The 21,449-nt window shown below is 40.9% G+C and overlaps 12 protein-coding genes and 3 non-coding genes across 15 annotated transcripts; 5 read left to right on the forward strand and 10 right to left on the reverse strand.

Annotated features, from left to right (window-relative positions):
• Positions 1-328: 328 nt before the first annotated feature.
• GEP7 (Gep7p) lies at positions 329-1,132 on the reverse strand (the record flags this gene model as incomplete). Its single annotated transcript, XM_056227955.1, has 1 exon — positions 329-1,132. The coding sequence occupies one exon, from the start codon at positions 1,130-1,132 to the stop codon at positions 329-331; it is 804 nt and encodes a 267-aa protein (XP_056087725.1).
• A 318-nt stretch (positions 1,133-1,450) lies between these two features.
• On the reverse strand, positions 1,451-3,034 carry SDS23 (Sds23p; the record flags this gene model as incomplete). The annotated part of the gene is made up of 1 exon (XM_056227956.1): positions 1,451-3,034. One exon carries the CDS (start codon positions 3,032-3,034, stop codon positions 1,451-1,453), a length of 1,584 nt encoding a protein of 527 aa, XP_056087726.1.
• A 1,040-nt stretch (positions 3,035-4,074) lies between these two features.
• Positions 4,075-5,604, forward strand: OLE1 (stearoyl-CoA 9-desaturase; the record flags this gene model as incomplete). The annotated part of the gene is made up of 1 exon (XM_056227957.1): positions 4,075-5,604. One exon carries the CDS (start codon positions 4,075-4,077, stop codon positions 5,602-5,604), a length of 1,530 nt encoding a protein of 509 aa, XP_056087727.1.
• Positions 5,605-6,246: 642 nt separating this feature from the next.
• Positions 6,247-6,663, reverse strand: ERV14 (cornichon family protein; the record flags this gene model as incomplete). Its single annotated transcript, XM_056227958.1, has 1 exon — positions 6,247-6,663. The coding sequence occupies one exon, from the start codon at positions 6,661-6,663 to the stop codon at positions 6,247-6,249; it is 417 nt and encodes a 138-aa protein (XP_056087728.1).
• Positions 6,664-6,929: 266 nt separating this feature from the next.
• Skdi_7.trna10E lies at positions 6,930-7,001 on the reverse strand. Its single transcript has one exon. It is a non-coding gene; the product is annotated as a tRNA-Glu (tRNA).
• A 668-nt stretch (positions 7,002-7,669) lies between these two features.
• On the reverse strand, positions 7,670-8,194 carry SKDI07G2040 (uncharacterized protein; the record flags this gene model as incomplete). Its single annotated transcript, XM_056227960.1, has 1 exon — positions 7,670-8,194. The coding sequence occupies one exon, from the start codon at positions 8,192-8,194 to the stop codon at positions 7,670-7,672; it is 525 nt and encodes a 174-aa protein (XP_056087729.1).
• Positions 8,195-9,040: 846 nt separating this feature from the next.
• On the reverse strand, positions 9,041-9,646 carry SKDI07G2050 (uncharacterized protein; the record flags this gene model as incomplete). Its single annotated transcript, XM_056227961.1, has 1 exon — positions 9,041-9,646. One exon carries the CDS (start codon positions 9,644-9,646, stop codon positions 9,041-9,043), a length of 606 nt encoding a protein of 201 aa, XP_056087730.1.
• Positions 9,647-10,105: 459 nt separating this feature from the next.
• On the forward strand, positions 10,106-10,177 carry Skdi_7.trna11R. The gene has a single exon. It is a non-coding gene; the product is annotated as a tRNA-Arg (tRNA).
• Positions 10,178-10,389: 212 nt separating this feature from the next.
• On the forward strand, positions 10,390-11,211 carry TYW3 (tRNA methyltransferase TYW3; the record flags this gene model as incomplete). The annotated part of the gene is made up of 1 exon (XM_056227962.1): positions 10,390-11,211. The coding sequence occupies one exon, from the start codon at positions 10,390-10,392 to the stop codon at positions 11,209-11,211; it is 822 nt and encodes a 273-aa protein (XP_056087731.1).
• Positions 11,212-11,460: 249 nt separating this feature from the next.
• TIF4632 (translation initiation factor eIF4G) lies at positions 11,461-14,214 on the reverse strand (the record flags this gene model as incomplete). Its single annotated transcript, XM_056227963.1, has 1 exon — positions 11,461-14,214. The coding sequence occupies one exon, from the start codon at positions 14,212-14,214 to the stop codon at positions 11,461-11,463; it is 2,754 nt and encodes a 917-aa protein (XP_056087732.1).
• Positions 14,215-14,669: 455 nt separating this feature from the next.
• Positions 14,670-15,887, reverse strand: RPT6 (proteasome regulatory particle base subunit RPT6; the record flags this gene model as incomplete). The annotated part of the gene is made up of 1 exon (XM_056227964.1): positions 14,670-15,887. One exon carries the CDS (start codon positions 15,885-15,887, stop codon positions 14,670-14,672), a length of 1,218 nt encoding a protein of 405 aa, XP_056087733.1.
• A 231-nt stretch (positions 15,888-16,118) lies between these two features.
• On the forward strand, positions 16,119-16,727 carry ALG13 (N-acetylglucosaminyldiphosphodolichol N-acetylglucosaminyltransferase catalytic subunit ALG13; the record flags this gene model as incomplete). Its single annotated transcript, XM_056227965.1, has 1 exon — positions 16,119-16,727. The coding sequence occupies one exon, from the start codon at positions 16,119-16,121 to the stop codon at positions 16,725-16,727; it is 609 nt and encodes a 202-aa protein (XP_056087734.1).
• Positions 16,728-16,830: 103 nt separating this feature from the next.
• Skdi_7.trna12V lies at positions 16,831-16,904 on the reverse strand. Its single transcript has one exon. It is a non-coding gene; the product is annotated as a tRNA-Val (tRNA).
• A 1,165-nt stretch (positions 16,905-18,069) lies between these two features.
• RIM8 (Rim8p) lies at positions 18,070-19,701 on the forward strand (the record flags this gene model as incomplete). Its single annotated transcript, XM_056227966.1, has 1 exon — positions 18,070-19,701. One exon carries the CDS (start codon positions 18,070-18,072, stop codon positions 19,699-19,701), a length of 1,632 nt encoding a protein of 543 aa, XP_056087735.1.
• A 413-nt stretch (positions 19,702-20,114) lies between these two features.
• Positions 20,115-21,071, reverse strand: RNA15 (Rna15p; the record flags this gene model as incomplete). Its single annotated transcript, XM_056227967.1, has 1 exon — positions 20,115-21,071. The coding sequence occupies one exon, from the start codon at positions 21,069-21,071 to the stop codon at positions 20,115-20,117; it is 957 nt and encodes a 318-aa protein (XP_056087736.1).
• Between the last annotated feature and the right edge of the window lie 378 nt (positions 21,072-21,449).

Raw genomic sequence — 21,449 nt, forward strand, 5'->3', positions numbered from 1 at the left:
TTCTTCGTTTTCCTGTTTTGTACCATAAAGAAGATTTTAATAATGATAGAAACATTGCATATACATAATATACTAAAAAGAAATACTGCTCTAGCACATTTTTTCTGAGAAAAGACACGAAATGAGAGAGAAGGGTTGTTGTCATTGGTGATTTTTCTACCAATGCAGGTATTTTCGTGTTTGATCTGAGGAGTGCTTTCTTAGAGTTAGAAGAATATATTTACTTGGATAACCTAATGTATCATATATAAAAAATCAGTAAAACAAAATATCGTTAATGACTGATGTCTAACCGCCTTAATTACAAGAACGAAGGCTACCCCAACTTTTACACTGGCATTGTGGTGTTCTCCACAGATAGCCTCTTATTTTTTTGTTTTGCACTTTCATCAAGCCACACAAATATGGAAACGAAAACGACAAATGAGATTATAGCCTTACTGAACGGATCTATGCTTTTCCAAGTGAACTTTTTATCATCTAACTGGAAAATGTCGGTCAGCTTTCGTAGGTTGGTAGGCGATAAATTTATACTTTTATTATTCTGTAGAAGTAACCAATTATACTCGATCAATGGAAGTTGCAAGAATTGGGACCTCAGTGAAGAGTGTGAGTTTGTCTGAACGAATCGGGATCGAGGCCCAATGAAGCCGAACGATTTGAAATACCATAGTTGAATGAAGTCTTGCTTTAAACCATTCCAATCTCGCTGGATGTTTTCATCTATGGCAAAATTCAATAGAACGAGATCATTCTCATTTAGCCTCGGGAAATTTTGCAACAAAACCTCCGTGTCTATCAATTGATTGTTACGCGACGACGACGACGATGGATGGAAGTGTTTGTTTATGATCGCGCTAAGCTCGCCGTTATCTAGACGTTCAGTCAAGAGGAGATCACGTTCCAAAGCGGCGGTTTTGTCTTCATCTGGATCTGGCGCATTTGGCTGCAAGACACTGAATACCTCAGATATTGTCTGTGAAAATGAAATGGGGCTTTCATTACTGGTGTTGTCGACATTTTGAGCCAATCGTATTTTTTGCTTCAAAAGCAAAGTGGTTGGCGGATTTCTTTTCAGGTTTGGCTGATAATGTCTCCTAGTGAGGAGATTCTTAACCGTTGATCTTATCATGTAAACTGTGAAAAGCAAAGCCTGTGGTGTGGTTACAATTTGATTGTAGTCTGAAGCTTGAACATCTTGCGTGCCATTTCTTTCGGAACTTTTTGCAGCTTATTATGGGTGGTGTATACTTTTATATGAGGAAAAAAAGGGAAAGAGACAGAGCCAAACTTCGTCTGTGTATATGATGGGAAAAAACTACAACTTACTAAGTTTGAACAAAGGAATTTGAAAAAACAATCCTATATATCTATATAAATATATATATATATATATATATATACACACATATGTAGTCAAATGAAGCCAGCTCTTTTTTTGCAGTAATTTTCAACCAACATGCCCTCTTTGCTTTCTTGCCATTTGCGGATCAATTTCCTTATGGTGAGTTTGTTTTCTTGCCAAGACACTTAATATGTCAGTCAAAGACACAACACCTATCAGCTTTCCCGTTCTATATTCCTTTTCGAAATGGGCTGGAGTTGGAGATGCGGAGGAACTGTTCGAGGATTGAGGTGGTGGCATGGATGCCGATGAAGATTGCGATTGAGGTGGCGGAGAACCGCCCAAATTTATATTTACATTTATTTTGTTGTTTGTTGCGTCTGAGTATTTCAGAACTGGGGAATTAGCCATCCTAGAAGAGTGTGTATTCGAATGGTATGAAGAGGCGAGCGATGGCAATGTCGTTACAGGGAGGTTGCTTGGCGATGGAGATGCGGATTTTTCGGAAGATGCAGATTGTTGATTATCACTTGGTTGTACGATCCATAATCTGTGGGATTTGGTAGCCACCAATTTCGCAAAAGTCCTTCCCAATGAACTTGTTGGATACACATGGAAAATGGGGAAGGAGTCCTTACCGGTCTCTAGACCTCTCAAATTCAGAATAACTGAGACAAAGTGGCGGCAGGTGTTGTGTAATAGAGGGTATTGGGAGGTTCTAGTGACGTGCTTAACATCTGTTACAGAAATGTTACCAATCAGATTTCCCTGAGGGTCCACCACGGCGATGGAAGAGATTCTCTCGACGTACATTTTGTGTAGAGCCATTATTAGGTGCTCGTCACCTTGGATGGATATGACACGGGATTGCTTGAAGGTGGGTTTATCACGAGCTGCGTCTAGAACACCAATGTTCAGCTCTTCCAGCGAAGAGTCCAACAGAGGCTTCAAGTTAGGAAACGACCTCGCATTATCCCATAGATACTTGATCAAACGACGTTGAGAAAGAATACCTTTGATCTGCGTCATTTCCACGTTTGTGATAGCAACACGATGCACACCTGCACCGAGAATGCCTATCACCGTCGATAGGTTTTCCGTCTCAGGTAATTTGTAGAATGGATTCTTAGGGGTTAGCTTCACTATCTCGCCCACAGGCACGGACTTCCCGTTCTGACAATCTGAGGTGATCTTGTCATCGCTCACTTTAATTCTATTCAGTACGAGAAGCAAATATGCATTGAGATCGTTATAATCGAATGTCAGACCATTCATGTCCCCTGGGAAATTTTCCACTGGCAAAGACGTCAGTTGGTGCTTGATCAGCGTATTGAACGCTTCCTCTACGGAGATAGAACCTCTGATGAGAATCAACTTGTTCTGCTCCACCAGGCTCGAAAGCGGAGTATGTTGCCATTCTTGCTTATGGACGGACAGCAGATTCTGCGAGTTCAAGGTGGACAGGGACTGGCTATTGTTGTTTGCGTACTCCGTGTTATCCAGCGTGGAAAGAGAAGACGAGGAAGACGAGTGCGAAATAGATTTGTGTAATGATTCTGTGTCGCTTTGGTTCCCGCCACTATTCTTGTCCTCCTGATCGCGCAAACTGTGCGAATCCGTGGAACTCGGTAATTGAGGTGGGGTAGAAAGCATCTCCACGATGGACGTGTGTCTTGTATTCTGAGGCATTGAATAGCTTTGGCTGGAAAAGACAGTGTTGAGAAGTGCCCGTATGCTTGCACGTAGTTACTTTAAACTAAAAAAAAAAAAGCTTCTCGTTCAAAGGGTCTACCGCTTTTGTATAGGAGATGATATAGCGATGTTCAAGGTCATCCATCTATGAAGTTTTCAATTTTCGCACTGCTCATGCTTTCTTTCTCACGCATTTCGCCTCATTTGCCGGGCGGAGAAAAAAAAAAAAGGAAGGAAAAAAAAAAAGACAAAACGGAAATAACTCAAGAATTAGCGGATATATACAGAAGGTCCGGGTTACGGTATCACGTGACGACAATTTCACATTAGGGGCGGGCGGGGGGGGCAATGGACCAGATGCCATCACCTCGCACGGCCGAAGACCCCGGAACAAAATAAGTTCGAACGTTTTGTCGGTTAAAAAGAACCCGGTGGCCAAAAACTAACTCCGAGCCCGGGCGTGCCCCGGGGTTAGCGGGCCCAACAAAGGCGCTTATCTGGTGGGCCCTCGTAGAGGAGAAAAGCTGTTGAGCGAACTATTTCGGGTATCCCCAGCCTTCTCTGCAGGCCGCCGCAGTTGGCTTGGCTCTGGCGCTGTCCATAAGCTATCGCATCACCCACAGCAGGCAGAGGTAATAACGGCTTAAGTTTCTCTCGCAGCGTCGGTAGCCTTCGTTCGGACGTTGAACGCTCAACAAACCTTATCTAGTGCCCAACCGGGTGTGCTTCTACGAGTCTTGCTCACACAGAGACACCTATCCCTATTGTTACGGCTATGAAAGTGGCACACAGAGCTTGAAATAATAGTAGTTAACAATGTATGCAGCAAATCATCGGCTCCTGGCTCATCGAGTCTTGCAAATCTGCATATACATATATATATGGGGGCAGATCTTGATTCATTTTATTGTTCTATTTCTCTCCCTACTACTTCTTCCTTCCCTCCTTTTCTCTTCTATTACCTAGAATAGAACATCATAGTCGTAGAGAGTCGCGGTGATCACATTATATACAGCACTAAGAACATTACAGCAAACATGCCCACTTCTGGAACTACTATTGAGTTGATTGACGACCAATTCCCAAAGGATGAGTCCACCACTGGCGGTATCGTCGATGAAGTCGACTTGACCGAGGCCAACATTCTGGCCACTGGTTTGAACAAAAAGGCCCCAAGAATTGTCAACGGGTTTGGTTCGCTGATGGGTTCCAAGGAGATGGTCTCCGTGGAATTCGACAAGAACGGGAAGGAAAAGTCTAACTTGGACCGCCTGTTGGAGAAGGACATTCAAGAGAAGGAACAAGCTAAAACCAGAATTCACATTTCTGAACAAGCGTGGACTTTGAACAACTGGCACCAACATTTGAACTGGTTGAACATGGTCCTCGTTTGTGGTATGCCAATCCTTGGTTGGTACTTTGCTCTTTCCGGTAAAGTCCCTCTGCATTTAAACGTTTTCGTTTTCTCCTTTTTTTACTACGCCGTCGGTGGTGTTTCCATCACTGCAGGTTACCATAGATTATGGTCTCATAGATCTTATTCCGCCCACTGGCCTTTAAGATTATTCTACGCCGTCTTCGGTTGTGCTTCCGTCGAAGGTTCCGCTAAATGGTGGGGCCACTCCCACAGAATTCACCATCGTTACACTGATACCTTGAGAGATCCTTATGATGCTCGTAGAGGTCTATGGTACTCCCACATGGGTTGGATGCTTTTGAAACCAAATCCAAAGTACAAGGCTAGAGCTGATATCACCGATATGACTGATGACTGGACCATTAGATTCCAACACAGACACTACATTCTGTTGATGCTTCTAACCGCTTTCGTCATTCCAACTCTTGTCTGTGGTTACTTCTTCAACGACTACATGGGTGGTTTGATCTACGCCGGTTTTATTCGTGTCTTTGTCATTCAACAAGCCACCTTTTGCATCAACTCCATGGCTCATTACATCGGTACCCAACCATTCGACGACAGAAGAACCCCTCGTGACAACTGGATTACCGCCATTGTCACCTTCGGTGAAGGTTACCATAACTTCCATCACGAATTCCCAACTGATTACAGAAACGCTATCAAGTGGTACCAATACGATCCAACTAAAGTCATCATCTACTTGACATCCTTGGTTGGTCTAGCATACGATTTGAAAAAATTCTCCCAAAACGCTATTGAAGAAGCTTTGATTCAACAAGAACAAAAGAAGATCAACCAAAAGAAGGCCAAGATAAACTGGGGTCCAGTGTTGACTGATTTGCCATTGTGGGACAAACAAACCTTCTTGGCTAAATCTAAGGAAAACAAGGGTTTGGTTATCATCTCTGGTATCGTTCACGACGTATCTGGCTATATATCTGAGCATCCAGGTGGTGAAACTTTAATTAAGACTGCATTAGGTAAGGACGCTACTAAAGCTTTCAGTGGTGGTGTTTACCGTCACTCAAATGCCGCTCAAAACGTCTTGGCTGACATGAGGGTGGCTATCATCAAGGAAAGTAAGAACTCTGCTGTTAGAATGGCTAGTAAAAGAGGTGAAGTTTACGAAACTGGTAAGTTTTTCTAAGCAACGCATCTTACAATAACAACTACCAAAAAAAAACTGAAAAATCATAAATTTAAAAAAAAATTATCATATGAATTTTTTTCATGATTAGGTTTTGATATTTCCCTTTTTTTTTTTACGATTTACCATTTTTATTTATTTTTTTCATCATTATTAGTATTTTATTCTTCGTTATTTATGTATAGAAATTTTCATTTTCATTTAGATTCAACCCAAGTTTTTTTCTCTCTACACACACCCCTTTGTGAGCGACCTAGTCCCTTTTTAATTTTGTTCTTGGGGGGGACTCTTTTCCTCCTGTCCTGGATCATAACCATAGGAATAGCAATTCCTACCTTTTTTTCTCGTTTATTTTTGTTGTTTGTATGGCATACTAACTATACAAATATATATGTGTACATTTATACAGTAACCTCTTTCGTTACCGATCCTTCTTACTCTGGGAAAAGAAAACAAATGCTTATTATAATAAAAAAAAATTTAAATGACTCCCACTAGCAATGTAGAAAACAAAAGCAAAGTGAAGAGGACAAAAATACAGGATTCAAATATACTGTATATCCTCTTTTTTATCTTCAGCTTTCTTTCAATTCATGTGTAACTGTCGCTTGTTTACTATTCTCTGCCCTTTACTCTAGTAGATTAAAAGTCATCACCACTTTCGGCAATCAAAGCCATAATCATTCTGTATAAATAAAAGAAGAACATCAATAGGTGGAACCCCAGCTTCAGGAAACTTTCTCTTTTATGCTTACCCAAAGTTCTAAATATTTCGGTGGCATCCAAAAGTTGGATCTTATTATAGATTTTGTTCAAATTGTAAGCTAACACTGGTAGATTCACCAAAAATACGAACCAATAACCGTTCAAGAGAAACAATAGTGACAAGGCACCATGTAGGGCGGCTTCAGGTGTAATCAACTTGTTGACTTTAGAACATAATTCAATTGGATTAATGTAATCGGCCTCTAAATCAGCGTATAATATTGTGAAATGCACTTGGCCGAACAAATTGATACAGTTAACAACAACAGCAAGGATAAATAACCAAGCACCCATCATTCCTTTTATTCTTAGTTCTTTTTTGTTTTAATTATGTTGGCACTTTCGAGGGTCAATGTCTAAGTTTGATAACTATTGAGAAGATATAATATAAAAAATACAAATCCCTCTTTCGTATTAAGGAATAGACGATCTAGCTATCATTCTTAAATTTTCTTCCTTCCTTGTTCTCCTCCGAAAAGAAAATTTTTTTTCCCTGATGGAACTACCGAAAGAAAAAAAAAAAAAGACTACATGAAAAACGGGTATTACGCTAAAAAATACTCCGATACGGGGAGTCGAACCCCGGTCTCCACGGTGAAAGCGTGATGTGATAGCCGTTACACTATATCGGATACTTTGGAACAAAAATCTTTTGTTACGGACGACACTGATGCAAGAGAATATGAGCAGTTTTGTTGATCAGCAAAGGTAGGTAATCGTTGCTAATATTGTTGAAACAAGTAGGTTCATGCTGGAACAAGTAGGTTCATCATTATTCACATAAGTAGTCTTTGTTTCAGGATGAAGAATGTTGAAATGACGTTCTATTGGTGGGTGCACTTGGAGTCAAAGATCCATTAATTGAACATCAACTTGGAATTTATATATATAAGTGATGTGAGTCGTTACATTGCACTTATGGTAGATTCCCTAGTTTATTTTTATCTTGAACATATTTATGTTGGAATAAGTGACTACGACTATACACTTATTCGTATAAATTGGAGTAGGTAAATTCTAATAATAGAATTTACCGCAACAGTAAGATAAAGTTCTATTAATTGACCAGAACTTAGTATAAAAGAAGATAAATTATAACCAAATCCTTATCAGCAATTTTCCGAATTATGTCTGAACCATTGGGTTTCATATAACCAATCAGTGTGTGCTTTATATAGGTACCGAAAATGTTCGAGCGCTTGTATGATAGCCAACAGTTCTAATTCTCCCGGTGGGTAGTGCTTTTGTGGACCTTGGAGAGTTTTACTAAAATAACTAACCACACCTAACACCTTGTTATCTAATTTCTTTCTAGTACCGCACCTAGTCCCTGCATACTGGCGTCTGTTGCTAGTCTGTAGTTATCTCCAGTGGTAAATGGGGTTAATAATGGTGCGGAGCTCAACGCCTTCTTAAGATTTTCTATTGCTTCCTCTTGTCTTTTAGACCAATATTCCTCTTGTGATGAGAAGTTCACTAGTGGTTGAGCAATTTGACTACAGTTAGGGATGAACCTTCTGTAGAAATTACACATTCCTAAGAAGCGTTGTACGCTCTCAATCTCTTTCCTTAATTCCATTTTCCTAATTGCTTCGCATTTCTCTTGCAGTGGTTTAATGCCATGTTTGGAAACTTGGTGGCCTAGGAAGTGTACAGATTCCTGGCCAAGTTTACAGTTATCTTTTTTTGCGATTAGTTTTACCTCTTTCAAATGACTCAGTATTTTATCTAACTGTTGCCAGTGTTCTTCTTTTGTGCTACTAAAAATTAGTATGTCGTCCAAGTAAACTACTGCAAAGTCTAAGTCGCGGAATAGATCGACCATATATCGAGCAAATGTACTAGGGGCGTTTACTAGACCGAAGGGCAGTGCAGCATACTGTTCTAAAATTGGGTTTCCTATGATCACCTTATCACTGGTGTTGATCACAACATACGCGTCTACATAATACCACTTATTATGGAGGTAAAATGGAATAGTCACAGCTTGACCTGTTCTTTGCTGGTTCCGTTAATTGCACCACATACAGCTAATGCCGATGCTGGGTGAATAGTCAATTGTAGTTGTTCTACTATCTTCTTTGAAACAATGCTCCTAGGGACACCACTTTCCAGTAACACCTTAATTTGGTGATGGTCTACCGACTCTGTTAGGAATTCGCGTCGTCTACCTATTAATGGTTTCTTAATGACCATCGGGTGTAGAGTCGTCATGTAGTCTTGTTTGACCGAACTTGTGGTTACGCTAGTAGGTAATGCATTCCTAATTCTTTTTGATTGTAAAATTTCTTTCTAAGATAAGGGGTCTATTTCTTCCTGAGTGAGACTGTTCTTATTACTTCACAAACGGTTAGCTTCTTCTGGGACGAGGCGGTCCTCTCTATTTATAACGGTTCTGTGTTTTGGTCTAAAATCTAATCTGGATGGATTTAAAAAATGTCTGCGGATTCGCTTGATAAATTGCTCTGGTTTGATTCCAAGCTTTTTCAGTTCCTCCGGCTCGCATTGCTGATGCGATAAAGGTGCATCGAACGGTCTATTTTTGTTTGCATTTTTTTTATTTTGCGATTTTTTTTCTTATTTTTATATTATGTTAGACATGTATTCCTGACAGTCTGTAAAGTTCTCGAATTCGGAATCATCTGATTCTTGTAGAGAATAGTGTTGTGGGTTAGGGAGAACTCGCATTTTTGGTAGGATTCGCTTTACTGCGGTATTTCAGCGGACACATTCTAGGGAAGTGGCCTGGTTCTCCGCAATTAAAGCATAGGCGGTGACGGGAGCATATAATTTGAAGTTTTTTCTTCCATTCATTGTTATCGTCATTCGAGTATTTTGGTCTAACTCCTAATCTCTGATTACGAGTGCGTCTAGAGTATATAGCGTCGATCTCCATAGCGTCTGGGTCGGCGTTGTGCAGAATTCTTTGACTTGATCCATTAAAATATGGGAAGTCCATGTCGTCTATCATTTCAGCACGATATGCCATTTCCTTAGCATCATGGATAGTGATAGGTCCTCTGAGCCGTAATTCTTTCCTTATGTAACCTTTCAAGCCTCTAGTGTAACTATTAATCAGGGAATATTCTGATCTACAGTTTGGTGGTAATAGTAGACGTAACGACTCGAACTGCGCATCATAATCGTGAACATTACCGGTTTGTGTCAATCTTTCTAACGCAAGTTCTATTTTGTACGTATCGACACTTTGGAGGAGACGATCCTTTAAATCGCTGGTGAACGTTGTGTAGTGCATTTGTGGAAGGTCCTTTTCCATTTGGTATTCTAAAAACCATCTACTCGCTTCACCTGCTAGGTTACCTGTTCGTAGATTAGACGTCGTTAGGCCAAGTAATTCGTGTGATCCAGTTTTCTACCACGAACTACTTCTTAGTACAAACGGTACTTTCCTTATCCTGATTCTAACCTTCGAGTCTTACGCGGCGCTACCAATTGTCACGTAGCGAACTTACTTATCCAAGTATTACAGGAACTTCAGATCTAAACTTAAACTTGTTCATCTATTTCTATGTATCTAGATCAGCATTTTAGCTTCCTGCAATACTGCTATTTATATATGTGGTCTGCTATTACTGCTTTGGACCGTGTGTCTTCGTCCGTTTCAGATGCAGCTAGCAATTACCCTTTTAAGTAACTGCTAGCGTTCATCTGGGAGATGTGTTACTTTTAACGTGACTTACCGAGTTTCAAGGACCACTATTCCAATCAAATACAAGCTTGCGTGGCGTAATGGCAACGCGTCTGACTTCTAATCAGAAGATTATGGGTTCGACCCCCATCGTGAGTGTTAGTTTTTATTTTTGACTCTCTAATCTAAGCAGGCGACAAGCGTGTATGCTACGGTCATCTCGAATTTTCGAGGTTATAATAGTGACTTCCACTTGCCTCCTTTCTTTTTATAAAGTATAGTCATTAAGAATATCTGATGATGGAAAAAAGTGTAATTTTACACTGCTATAGCAAAAAGTGGCACATTACTTAGAATTTCATAACACACACATGGCTGTACAAAATGCTTTTGAGCAGAAGAAGAGGGCAATTTTAAATGAAATAGGCTCGGCCCAGCCAGATTTGTCACCTAAAGGGACCATCGATGAACTGTGCCTTCCAATTATAGATCTCATCAACACCAGCGCTGATATGGTAACCACCTCATCATGCTCCGGAAGGGTCAGTGTATTTTTGGAAGGTACAAAATCCTACAATGGAGAGGTCAAGATAGGTGGTAAAGGTCAAGGAGGCAAGTGGCTTTACGTTACTCACAATCGTGAAAAAGTTCTTGGCTGGTTAGATGATTTGAGGTCAAAAAATGAGTTTGCTTTCGAAGCGTTCAGCAAACAAATATCATCTGAACAAGTCACGGGGAGTACTAGGTATATTCTTTATAAGTATGAGCCTTTCATACTGCATGTCAAATGCAGAGATTTTGAGATAGCTTCGAAGTTGTATAACGTTGCCATGTCCTGCGGTTTCAGAGAAAGTGGAATTGGCTCAAACAATCTCGTCGCAATTAGGATAAACATCAAATTAGACGTACCAATCGGTTATTTGGATGAGAATTCAGACACTTTGAGACTATTTGTAAGTTCAGAATATGTAGGTGTTTTGGATACTTTATCTCTAAGCAAGTTTGATGAGAATATCAGGAAAATGCATGTATTATATGATAAAATTGACAATGAACTTATAAACTCTGCGTCGAATCCGAATTTAAGGATTGATGCAGCGACAATCGAAACAAAGGAGGAAAGAAGAGAACGAAAAAAAAAGCAAGGTATTGAAAGACAACGTCAAATAAAGAGCGCACAAAATACACTGTAAGAAGAGAGTTTGAAAGGAATCTTCTAACCTCAACTTTCTTTCTTGGTTTCTTCTAGTCCTCACTTTTGATTATTATGTATTTTGAATCTACGATAGTTAAAAGCGTTTTTATTGTAATATATACGTAAAAGTTAATTCTTCTCTTGAATTTATTGCATATGACGAAAGATCAGGTCTAATTAATGCACAAAAAAATAAAACCATGGAGTAAAAGAAAAGTCAAATCTGCTAATTGTAGTAGATTGAGTTCTAATCGCTGTCTCCATCATTATTCATCAGTGCGTCGAACATATTGGCTCTGGGAGTCTGTGGAACTTCCTCCACTTTACGAACATTTTTTTGATTATTTCTGAAGGAGCTTGTTTTTGTGGAGGCGTAACTATCCCTCTGTGCATTTTGCATGTTCCTTCTGTTAGAAGAGTATCTGTTGCTGTTTGATTGATTGTGGTTATTAAATCTAGAATTTGATCTTTGACTGCTTTTTTGTTGGCGCAACTGCTCCTCCTCTTGATGGATTTGTTGAATAGTCTTTGGTCCTGCATCTTTCTTGGCATTGTTCCAATGCTTAATATGTCTCAATTCCTTCACATCTATCAACTTGAACTTTATTCTATTCGATATGGCACCTCCATCAATGATATGCTGTAATAGCAAAAACAGATTGTCGAGTAGTACTGAACCTTCAAGAGTTGCTTGAGGTGTCACAAATTTATCATGTTCAAATTGTTGACCCACAGTATTTAGTAATTCAATGACAGATTCAAGGGTCTCCTCCGACGGATCGTTGTTTAAGTCTTTCATTAATCTACGGAAACACTCAAACATCATCTTTCCAGTCAATAAATTCAAACAATATAAGTACCCTATGAAACGAACGAGACCCAATCCTCTTCTCTTAGCGGTTGCTGCAATATAGTATTCATCAGACATCATTTCAGGCTCTAACGGATTACCATCTTCTCCTGCGGGCAACTTATCCGCCCAGCCTTTTTCAAATTCTTCATGACATCTTGCCACTAAGTAATGTAATACAAGCTTTGGTCCATTTTTCCCCTCGTTTTCTTTATCTTTGATACTTTGGTCGAGGTCTTTAACCACTTTGCCACATAACTGGGCATACATTGAAGACCAATGAGGCTCATCACAAGCTTTATGAAAAATCTGCTCGATAACTATTCCCAGTGTTTTACCATCATCCTCCCATTTCGATTGGTTTGCTATATCCAAAATTTCGGAGGAGATTGAATCAAACATTTCCAAGGTCAATTTGTTCAACAGAGATTTCATCTTTCTTTCCACTTCTTCTTTATCCAGTAATTCGGTCTCACCATCAGGAGCCAATTTTTTATCAGTTTTCTTAACTTTGGACTTAGGAATCCATCTATTAGCACTTGGCACTAACGGAGGGACGTTTTCTCTTGAAGTTTGCTCGTCTGCTCTATCTGAGGCTTTTTCACGATCTTTTCTAGAGATATATCCTCTATTAGATCTTCTATCGTCTCCCATTCTTTTCGATCTTCTTTTGGATGACACCCTTGAGTTAGAAGCGTGGTCTATGCCGCGCATAGATGGACTCCTAAAATCACCTCCAAATCTGCCACCATCTTTTGGTCTATTTCTAGCCACGTGAGGAGGTATGACAATTTTCGAAGATACAGCTTCAACCCAGGCAGAGTCAGCGCTGAGTTTTAATTTATCCTTGAATTGTAGTAAGAAGGTAGGGCCATAGGTATATTTAATATTTGACTTCCTATATTTGACATCTGGTCTTTCGACGTCTGCCGGATAGGGGAAATCGTATATATTGGAAATTGGTTTAGCTTTTCCTAAAGTTTCAAGTAGTTGGGAAATAGTAGGAATGTCAATAGCGGATATGTGAGAAGTCGTTCCTTTCACCGCGTCCTCTTCCGTCACAAATTCGGGATTTACTGTGTCGTCGTCAAGTGGGTCGGTTTTATTTACAGTTTCGCCGACATCCACATCAGAGATATCATCATTGTTATCCTCAACAAGTTCAGTAATATCTTGGGAACTGCTCTCGTTTTCTGGTTCATTAAAAGTGACAGTTTTAGTTGTGATCCCAGTTCCATTCAATTGAGCCGGAACATCGCTTACGTCTGATGTCTCATCAGTGACAGGTACGTCAGCCCCTTCAATTGGTTTCGAGGCTTCTTTAGTAGCCTCTGGTTGGACGACTGGGTTGGATTTAGTTGCGCCAGTACTGACATGCTTCACCGTTTCTGTATTCTGCTCAATTTCAGGCGCTAAACCATTCTTCTTTCTTTCCATCGCAGCTTTCCGCAACCTAACTTGTTCCAAAAATAACCTCTTTGTATTTTCAGCTTCAGAAGCAGATTTCTCATTGGTTGCTTCAGTCAATGTATCGTTTGGTGACTGTTTGGCAACCACAGCAGGGGAATCCTCCTTTTCAAAAGGAGTTCCTGACTTAGACTTCGAATCTACTTCATCATTCTTCTCGTCATTCTTCAAGGCTCTCTTTTCTTCGTGGAACTTTTTCAGATTCAAACGTTCACCAGTCTTTGTAGTTATTTCTATTTTCGTAATTTTGGGTGTAGAAGAATGTTCCGTGCTGGTATTGAGTGGTTGATGTGTATATGGCGGAGAAGCAACAGGAACCATCTGTTGAGGTATATAGTACATCTGAGGGGCATAATAATTAGCTGGCCACTGCATGCCTGGCATCATGGCCGGGTTGTAGTCGTTGTTATTCAATCTGTAGGCATTATTGTATCTGTTGTTGTAGTATTGGGAGCTTCCTTGACTGTTGTTGCGACTGTTGTATTTGCTTTGTCCGTACCTGCCACCTTTTGATTGATACTGCTTGGTATGGTGAGCTTCTTTCGCTCCGTAGTAGTTTTCGTTATAATGATTATTTGGTTGATTGTTGTTGGATAGAGAATATCCGTTATCCTGTGAAGGAGGCTTCTTGTAACCATTGGTTTGATGCGGGTGCGTAGGCGGTGAGTCTGTTTGGTCAGTCATAGTTCCTGGGATTAATCTATGGTTTTATGGAATGATTTTTTTCTTTCAGGAACTGCAAAAACAACCTAAAAATATGAACTCAGTGTAGATAAAGTGTGTCTTCTTGTCAATATTCAAAGAGACACCTTTACAGAAGCTGGACAGTTAAGGCGACTAGGCTAAGTAGTTATTTGCTTTGTTTACCCTTTGATCAAAAGCTGCTGTAAATTTTTTTTTTTTCAGTCCTTTTTTAAAGCAGGTACCCACTATTTTTCAAAAAGGAACGCCCCCCCACTAGTAGTAGAGTAAGAAAGGAGAAAAGCAGCGATGACCCTCTCCATTTGAAAAGATAAATAATGAGTGCAGCCATGGATGTTCGGCACGAAAAATACTGCTCTCTAATTGATGTTGAACTATAATGTTATATATACATATACGTAGTAACATATACAATGAGTCAAGTGAAAAAAGACAGATCACTTGAACAACTTTGCGACGGAAATTGCTGTTTCTTGGTTCTTGTTCATGACCTTACCGACGGCCAATTCGAAATCTTCTTGAGTGACATGTATTCTTCTTTCCCTAAGAGCATACATACCAGCTTCTGTACACACACCTTTCACATCGGCCCCAGAACAACCGTTCATCTTTTCGGCAACCTTTCTTAAGTTGATGCCACGGGTCAGATTCATTTTTCTAGAGTGGATCCTTAAAATTTCGGCTCTGGCTGCAACACTTGGGGGTGGGAACTCAATTTTTCTGTCTATTCTGCCAGGTCTTAAGAGTGCCGGATCTAGGATATCAAGTCTATTTGTGGCCATAATGATTTTGATGTTTTTAGAAGTTTCGAACCCATCCAGTTGGTTTAGTAATTCCAACATCGTTCTTTGAACTTCAGAATCACCACCACCAGAACCTTCTACACGTGTAGAACCAATAGAATCAATTTCATCCATGAAGATAATCGAAGGAGCATGCTCTCTAGCCATCACAAACAGTTCACGAACCATACGGGAGCCTTCACCGATATACTTCTGCACCAATTCAGCACCACTAACTCTGATGAACTTACAATCAGTGTGATGTGCGACGGCTCTTGCTAATAAGGTTTTCCCTGTACCGGGCGGGCCATATAAGATGACACCCTTTGGCTGAGCAATACCCAGACTTTCGAACAGTTCTGGATGTTTCACGGGCAGTTCAATGACTTCTTTGATTTCTTTTATCTGTTTTGTCAAACCGCCAACCATATCGTATGTGGAATCTGGAACTTTTTCCACCATCATCAATGAAACCAAGGGGTCCGCCTTATTCTCAAGGACTTTATGCAACATGTAAGAGTCACTCCTCAAACAAACTCTTTGGGATGCCTTCAAATCCTTCACATTTATATCTTTTGCAACATCCACAATGTATTTTCCCTCAGGCTGCACTTTAACGAGGACTTTTTTGTCAGAAACGATCTTTATGACTTCACCAACATAAGACCCAGGCTCTTGTAGTAAGCGTAGTTCATCCTTGATAAAACGTACTTTGTCATTCAATGCATTTCTTTGAGCCTCTAGTCGGCGGACATTTTCTGTTTTGGAGCGAATCTTTAATTCTGTTTCTTGGATCTTCTGTTCAAAATAGGGCTTGATACCACTTTCGTGGGTTTCCAATATCATATTAGAGGAGGTAACGGCAGCTGTCATGGTCTTATTGGTATCCCGTTCGCTTTGCTGTTCTGTTCCACAAACCTAAGTGCTATTGGTATTGCAACTTTTGCCACCTTGTTCGCACTTCAACAGTTCTCAAATAAGAAAATTTCCGAGCAAGAATAAGGGTAAAAGTGTGCGAAAACTCGTTTTATGAAAAGAAACTCTGTTAGAAAGGAGAGCAAGAGGCTAAAACAAAATAGAAATAGAAAGCTAGCGTATTTGACTATGTGTACTGTAGAAAAGAAGACTATTTTCGTTACATGTGGCGCGACGATACCGTTTCCAAAGCTCGTTTCGTGTGTGTTGAGCAAAGGATTCTGCCAAGAATTGATTCAGTATGGGTTTGCGCGTCTTATCATTCAGTATGGGAAAAACTACGGTGCTGAATTTGAGCATCTAGTGCAAGAACATGGAGGCGAAAGAGACAGTAAGAATATTCCCATTGAGGAATTTGGCTGTGGTAACACGCCGCAGCGATATGCCTTGATAGACGGGAAATTAGAAGTGATTGGGTTCGACTTCTCAACCAAAGTGCAAAGCATCATAAGAGATTTATCAGACTTGGTCATATCACATGCCGGAACGGGGTCGATACTGGATTCTCTTCGGTTGAACAAGCCGTTGTTAATTTGCGTTAACGATTCTTTGATGGATAACCACCAGCAGCAGATTGCGGATAAGTTTGTGGAATTGGGCTATGTATGGTCTTGTGCACCCACAGAATCAGGCTTGATAGCCGGTTTACGCGCATCTCAAACGGAGAAACTCGAACCTTTCCCCGTTTCCCATAATTCGTCGTTCGAACGACTCTTAAGTGACATAATATATACTTAGACAGCGAACGAACTTGAACGGAATGTGAATTTGATCTGCTCCATCTGGCACTTTTGGTAATGGACTGTTTGGAAGCCAAGAAAAACCAAAAAAAATTAAAATTTGATTTCGCCCAGGATCGAACTGGGGACGTTCTGCGTGTTAAGCAGATGCCATAACCGACTAGACCACGAAACCAACTTTTTGATGAAAGTTGACCGTGACGCGCCGATAAACGATAACAGGCGAAAAAACATACCTTCACCATGGCGAATCCAAAAAGGAAAGCACTGAATCACTGTCTCTGCTACGTCCATATAACCAGCGTTCCCGCGACCACGCCTTTTTTTCCCAAAACAAAAACTGCAGTGTCCACCGGAGGAACCTACGTGTATACAAGTATCGAAGCCGTTGTGCCCACTCATCGCAGGAAACGACGCCGATATCATTGCGCACTGCTGAACTTGAGCTAGTTATGTGATACTGTCCGGCACGAGCCCCGCTCGGACTATATCGTTGAAACCTAGCGTGTCTCCCGGCCCTGCGTCGGCTCGTGTCAGCGCTGGCACGAGCCTCCCGCGAGTATGAGCCACGACGGGGGCCGGTCCCGTCCGCCTGGAAGATCTGCCCATCAGCTGAGCCGCCAGCCCCGCGAGCACGATTCGCTACCGGTGATTGCAAAACAGCGCCAACCGCGCCATGGCACCACGACGGTCCCCTGTCTTGCAGTATGACATGAGCGCGCGGTGTTTCGTAATTTGCTCGTATAGTTTGCCAAGAAAAAAAGCCAATCGGGGAATCTGAAAATCTCTAGTCGGCTTGCAGCTCACACCTGAAATACGAAATGCCAAGTACTGGAATTTCCTTGGCCTTTTTTAAGTTTCTTCTCTTTTTTCCGTTCCCCTTTCCTTCCTCCTTTGTGATCTGTATGTCTTATATAGAAGATGTATATTATTTAGTGCACTAAGCCTCTCCTTTTCTTTTCTTCTCGCTCTATTCTTCATAGCTTGTTTCGTGATTATTTTCCTGTCCTTTTTCTTCGTTCTTTTTGATTTATTCTGCATTGGATCCGAGTGTCAGTTTGAAGACACGTAATACCATTGTTAGTCAGTTTTGCAGGTGCCATTATCTCGCCTTTATATCTTTTTCTTTCCCGGTTTACATTTTACTTTGCCTCTGCCAAGTACAATACATAGTAGTATTGTCTAGCGTTACTTAAGCAAGAAGTAACAAGCAACCGACGAAAAAAAAAAAACAGGGAATCCAGATCAGCGAAAACGCACCACCGCACGCATATATAAGACTTCACTGTCAGAGTCAAGGTACGCTAGCATACCACTACCATTAGCAGCACTGGCCAGGAATGTCCCTACTGAGGCTGTGGAACAAAGAACCGAAAGCATCTTCCAAGAAAAAGAGCCACGGTAGTATTGTTGGCAGCTACGGCAACAGCATGCTGGCCCATAACAACGTCAAGCAATTCCGCATGGACATAAACGAGCTGCATAGAGTCTGGAAACCCAACGAAAACATAATCGGGGAAGCAGTCATCGATATCAAAAGAGACATAACCAACGTAGCCATCAAGTTATCGCTAGTGTGCGAAGTACGCGTGAAAACAGGAAACAGCCCCACTTCCAAGAATAAAAGAATCGAGAAGGTCTTGGAGAAGTCAACGTTTCTTTATGGACAGGACTACGTCAAGGCAGATTCTTCGGCCAAGGAAAAGAAACCCTCCACCGACAAATCAACCGTTTTCAACGGTTTAAGCAAGGGCGAGCATAGGTTTCCCTTTAGGATAAAAATACCAAGAGGCAAGGGAATGTTGAGTTCTATAAAATTTGAGAGAGGCTCGATTACATATTTCCTCACGTGCGCCTTGGAGTCTCTCGATAAAATCAACGCATTAAAGAAGCCGGAAGCAAAATGTGAACACGAGTTTTCAGTGGTAGTGCCGTTGGACGTATCGAGACTGCCCAAGCCAAAGACCAAAACAGTCGTGCTGCAGTCGGCATCCATGGTACAAAATAGAAGAGGGAAATCCACAGAGGACGGTTCTTCTTCATACACGCAACTAACTCAAAAGTCTAACGCTTCCAATTCCTCCGGCAGTTCTGTAAACTCCAAAACATCACCTCTACCAAATAAAACAGTAACTATATCCGTGGACATACCCCAAGCTGGGTTCATGATTGGCGAGATCGTCCCTATAGACGTGAGGATTGACCACTACAAACCTTTCTATGCTCCTGCGGGGCTCACCACCACTTTAGTCAGAATATGTAGAGTGGGCGGTGCAGGCAAAGATGACCCCATGGAAACTTTCAGGAAGGATATCTGCCAAAGTATCTCCCCCATATACATCAACCCTGAAACGTTGCAGTTTCAGTCTAGAGTCTATCTGAAAGTTCCCCTAGATGCATTTTCCACGCTTACAACCGTGAATAAATTCTTCTCCTTTCAATACTACATCGAAGTCATGGTCAATTTATCCAAGAAGAACGTGGTTTACACAGAATCCAATAGAATAATAGGAACCCCCATCGAAGAACAAAACGGCTTGGGCGTGGAAAACAACATCAACCGCATTCAGAGGAAAATGCTGCGTATGGTAAATCCGGAAACTTTGGAAAACGACTCCGAGGGCTATGAATCCAGTATATTCTTCAAAGATATGGTAAACGTGGAAAAGCTGAAGAGGCTAAGAAACGTCACGGGCATGTCCATAGAGACCGTCATAGGAACAACAAGATCTGAAGTGCAACAGTACGAAACAAACTTCCCTCGTGAAACCTTAACTACGGCTCCGCAGAGTCCAGCATTGGATTTAAGAGATTGGCTAGCTCCATTGAATGCATATGCAGGTGATGGTGTTCCTGTTCCAGAGTATTCCCCAAATGATAAAGTTAACGTACCGTCGGAAGACAAACAAGAACTTGAACAGAAAAGACTGAAACAGTTAGAAAGTGATCCCCCTCCTTGTGATGACTATTAGAGAATATGGGGAACGACTCATATACCCGAAGCCCTATTTCTGCGTATTAAGCAGTTAACAAATTATGTTTGCATTTTTTCTATTCCACCATTTAACGACTATGATATTAACCCAAAACGACCCGTGGCACACACACACAGAACGGAGATTTATATATGACCATGTGTACTTAAGTATATGTAACGAATAAAACAAAATCTGGGCCATTTCAAACCAAAACGAGAAAGAAAGAAAAAAAGTTAACGTAACGCTAAATATTATCTTAAATATCTATGAAGGGGACAGCTTGAGTCCAAGTAGCTCGTGTGATATTAGGCTATACATCTTATCTTTGGTGGGCAGTATGACGTATCTTGGTCTAGCCCCAGCTGAACCCCATCTTTTTTTTATTCTTTTTTTTTGACTCCCTAGTTTCAGAATGCACCAAATTCTCCCCTCAAGGCCTTTTGTTTGAGATCCCAAATGGCCATCCTTTCATCGTCGGGCAAAATAGCAATTTGACTGTCGTTCAATTGCAATACTTGCTTTAATAGGTCTTTCTGCTTGTTGAGCGCAGCTGGGTCCACCACCTCGTTGAGACTGCTGCTATTTGTAGGGGACGCCTCTTCCTGCGGCCTGGAAGCTAACGGAATCAAATCATCCACTTTACATATCCCGTTGGTTAGCAGTAGCTCCGCTGTAACAAAACTCAGCTGTGGACATAGTTCTAATAGAGAAACAGCGTCTTCGGGATGCGTTCTTGTCCAATCTTGGAATTTTTGTAGAAATTTCAACTGTACTTCTTTGGGTTTTTTGGCCAGTTCGCTAGATATCATCATAGCAGGAGTGGTCATGTTTATGTTGACATCGATACCTGATGGTAATTCAGGAAATTTCAGGTTCAGGAAATTTGCATTTCCGCTGCTTTGAAAATCGGTGCCATTATTGTTATTATTGTTATTAGTATTATTATTATTATTATTACTATTATTATTGTTATTGTTATTGTTATTGTTATTGTTATTATTTCCATTATTATTGTTGTTATTCCCATTACTGACGTTATACTGTTGTTGCTGCTGTGAAACACCCGATATATCACTATTACTGGAGTAGCCGCATTTCAAAAATCTGGAGCCTAGTTGGTAGCCGTTCAAATTACGTACTGCACTGGCACTTGATTCCAGATCCCTAAATTCGATGAACGCATATCCTTTCGATCTGCCGGTTTGAGGGTCAAACATCATTTTTAAATTGATCACGGGCCCCACATTACTGCACAAATCAAGGATCTGCTCTTCTGTTTGATCATATGGTATCGACCCCAGATACACCACTCGGGAGGGTGGATTGTTCTGCACGCCTGCATTCATACCGCTCTGTCTATTCATGTTATATTGTTTCAAGTTTCTATCGCTAGTATAATCTGATAATAAATGTGACGCTTCGACGCTGTTGATAGACAATCTTTCTTGGATATCCCTGCCGGCAATGGTAGTAATATTCTGATTTACAGAATGAACGTTAGAAGTGACTTTGGTTCTCCTAAAAGAGCAGACGAATTTAAATTCTCTTACTTCAACGGCAACAACCCTTGTACAAACATAGTAGACACGGCTTCGTTGTTCGCAACTGCTTTCAAAACGATGCTTCAACAAGACAATACCTCTTTCCTGCTCTAGATTCCATAATTCTGCGAATTTTTCACTTATTACCCGCCCATTTTTTGGTGATGGAACCAAGTGATGACTCGATGGTGGGACTGGGTA

The sequence above is a fragment of the Saccharomyces kudriavzevii genome (assembly GCF_947243775.1).
Source record: "Saccharomyces kudriavzevii IFO 1802 strain IFO1802 genome assembly, chromosome: 7".
Classification (NCBI taxonomy): domain Eukaryota; kingdom Fungi; phylum Ascomycota; class Saccharomycetes; order Saccharomycetales; family Saccharomycetaceae; genus Saccharomyces; species Saccharomyces kudriavzevii.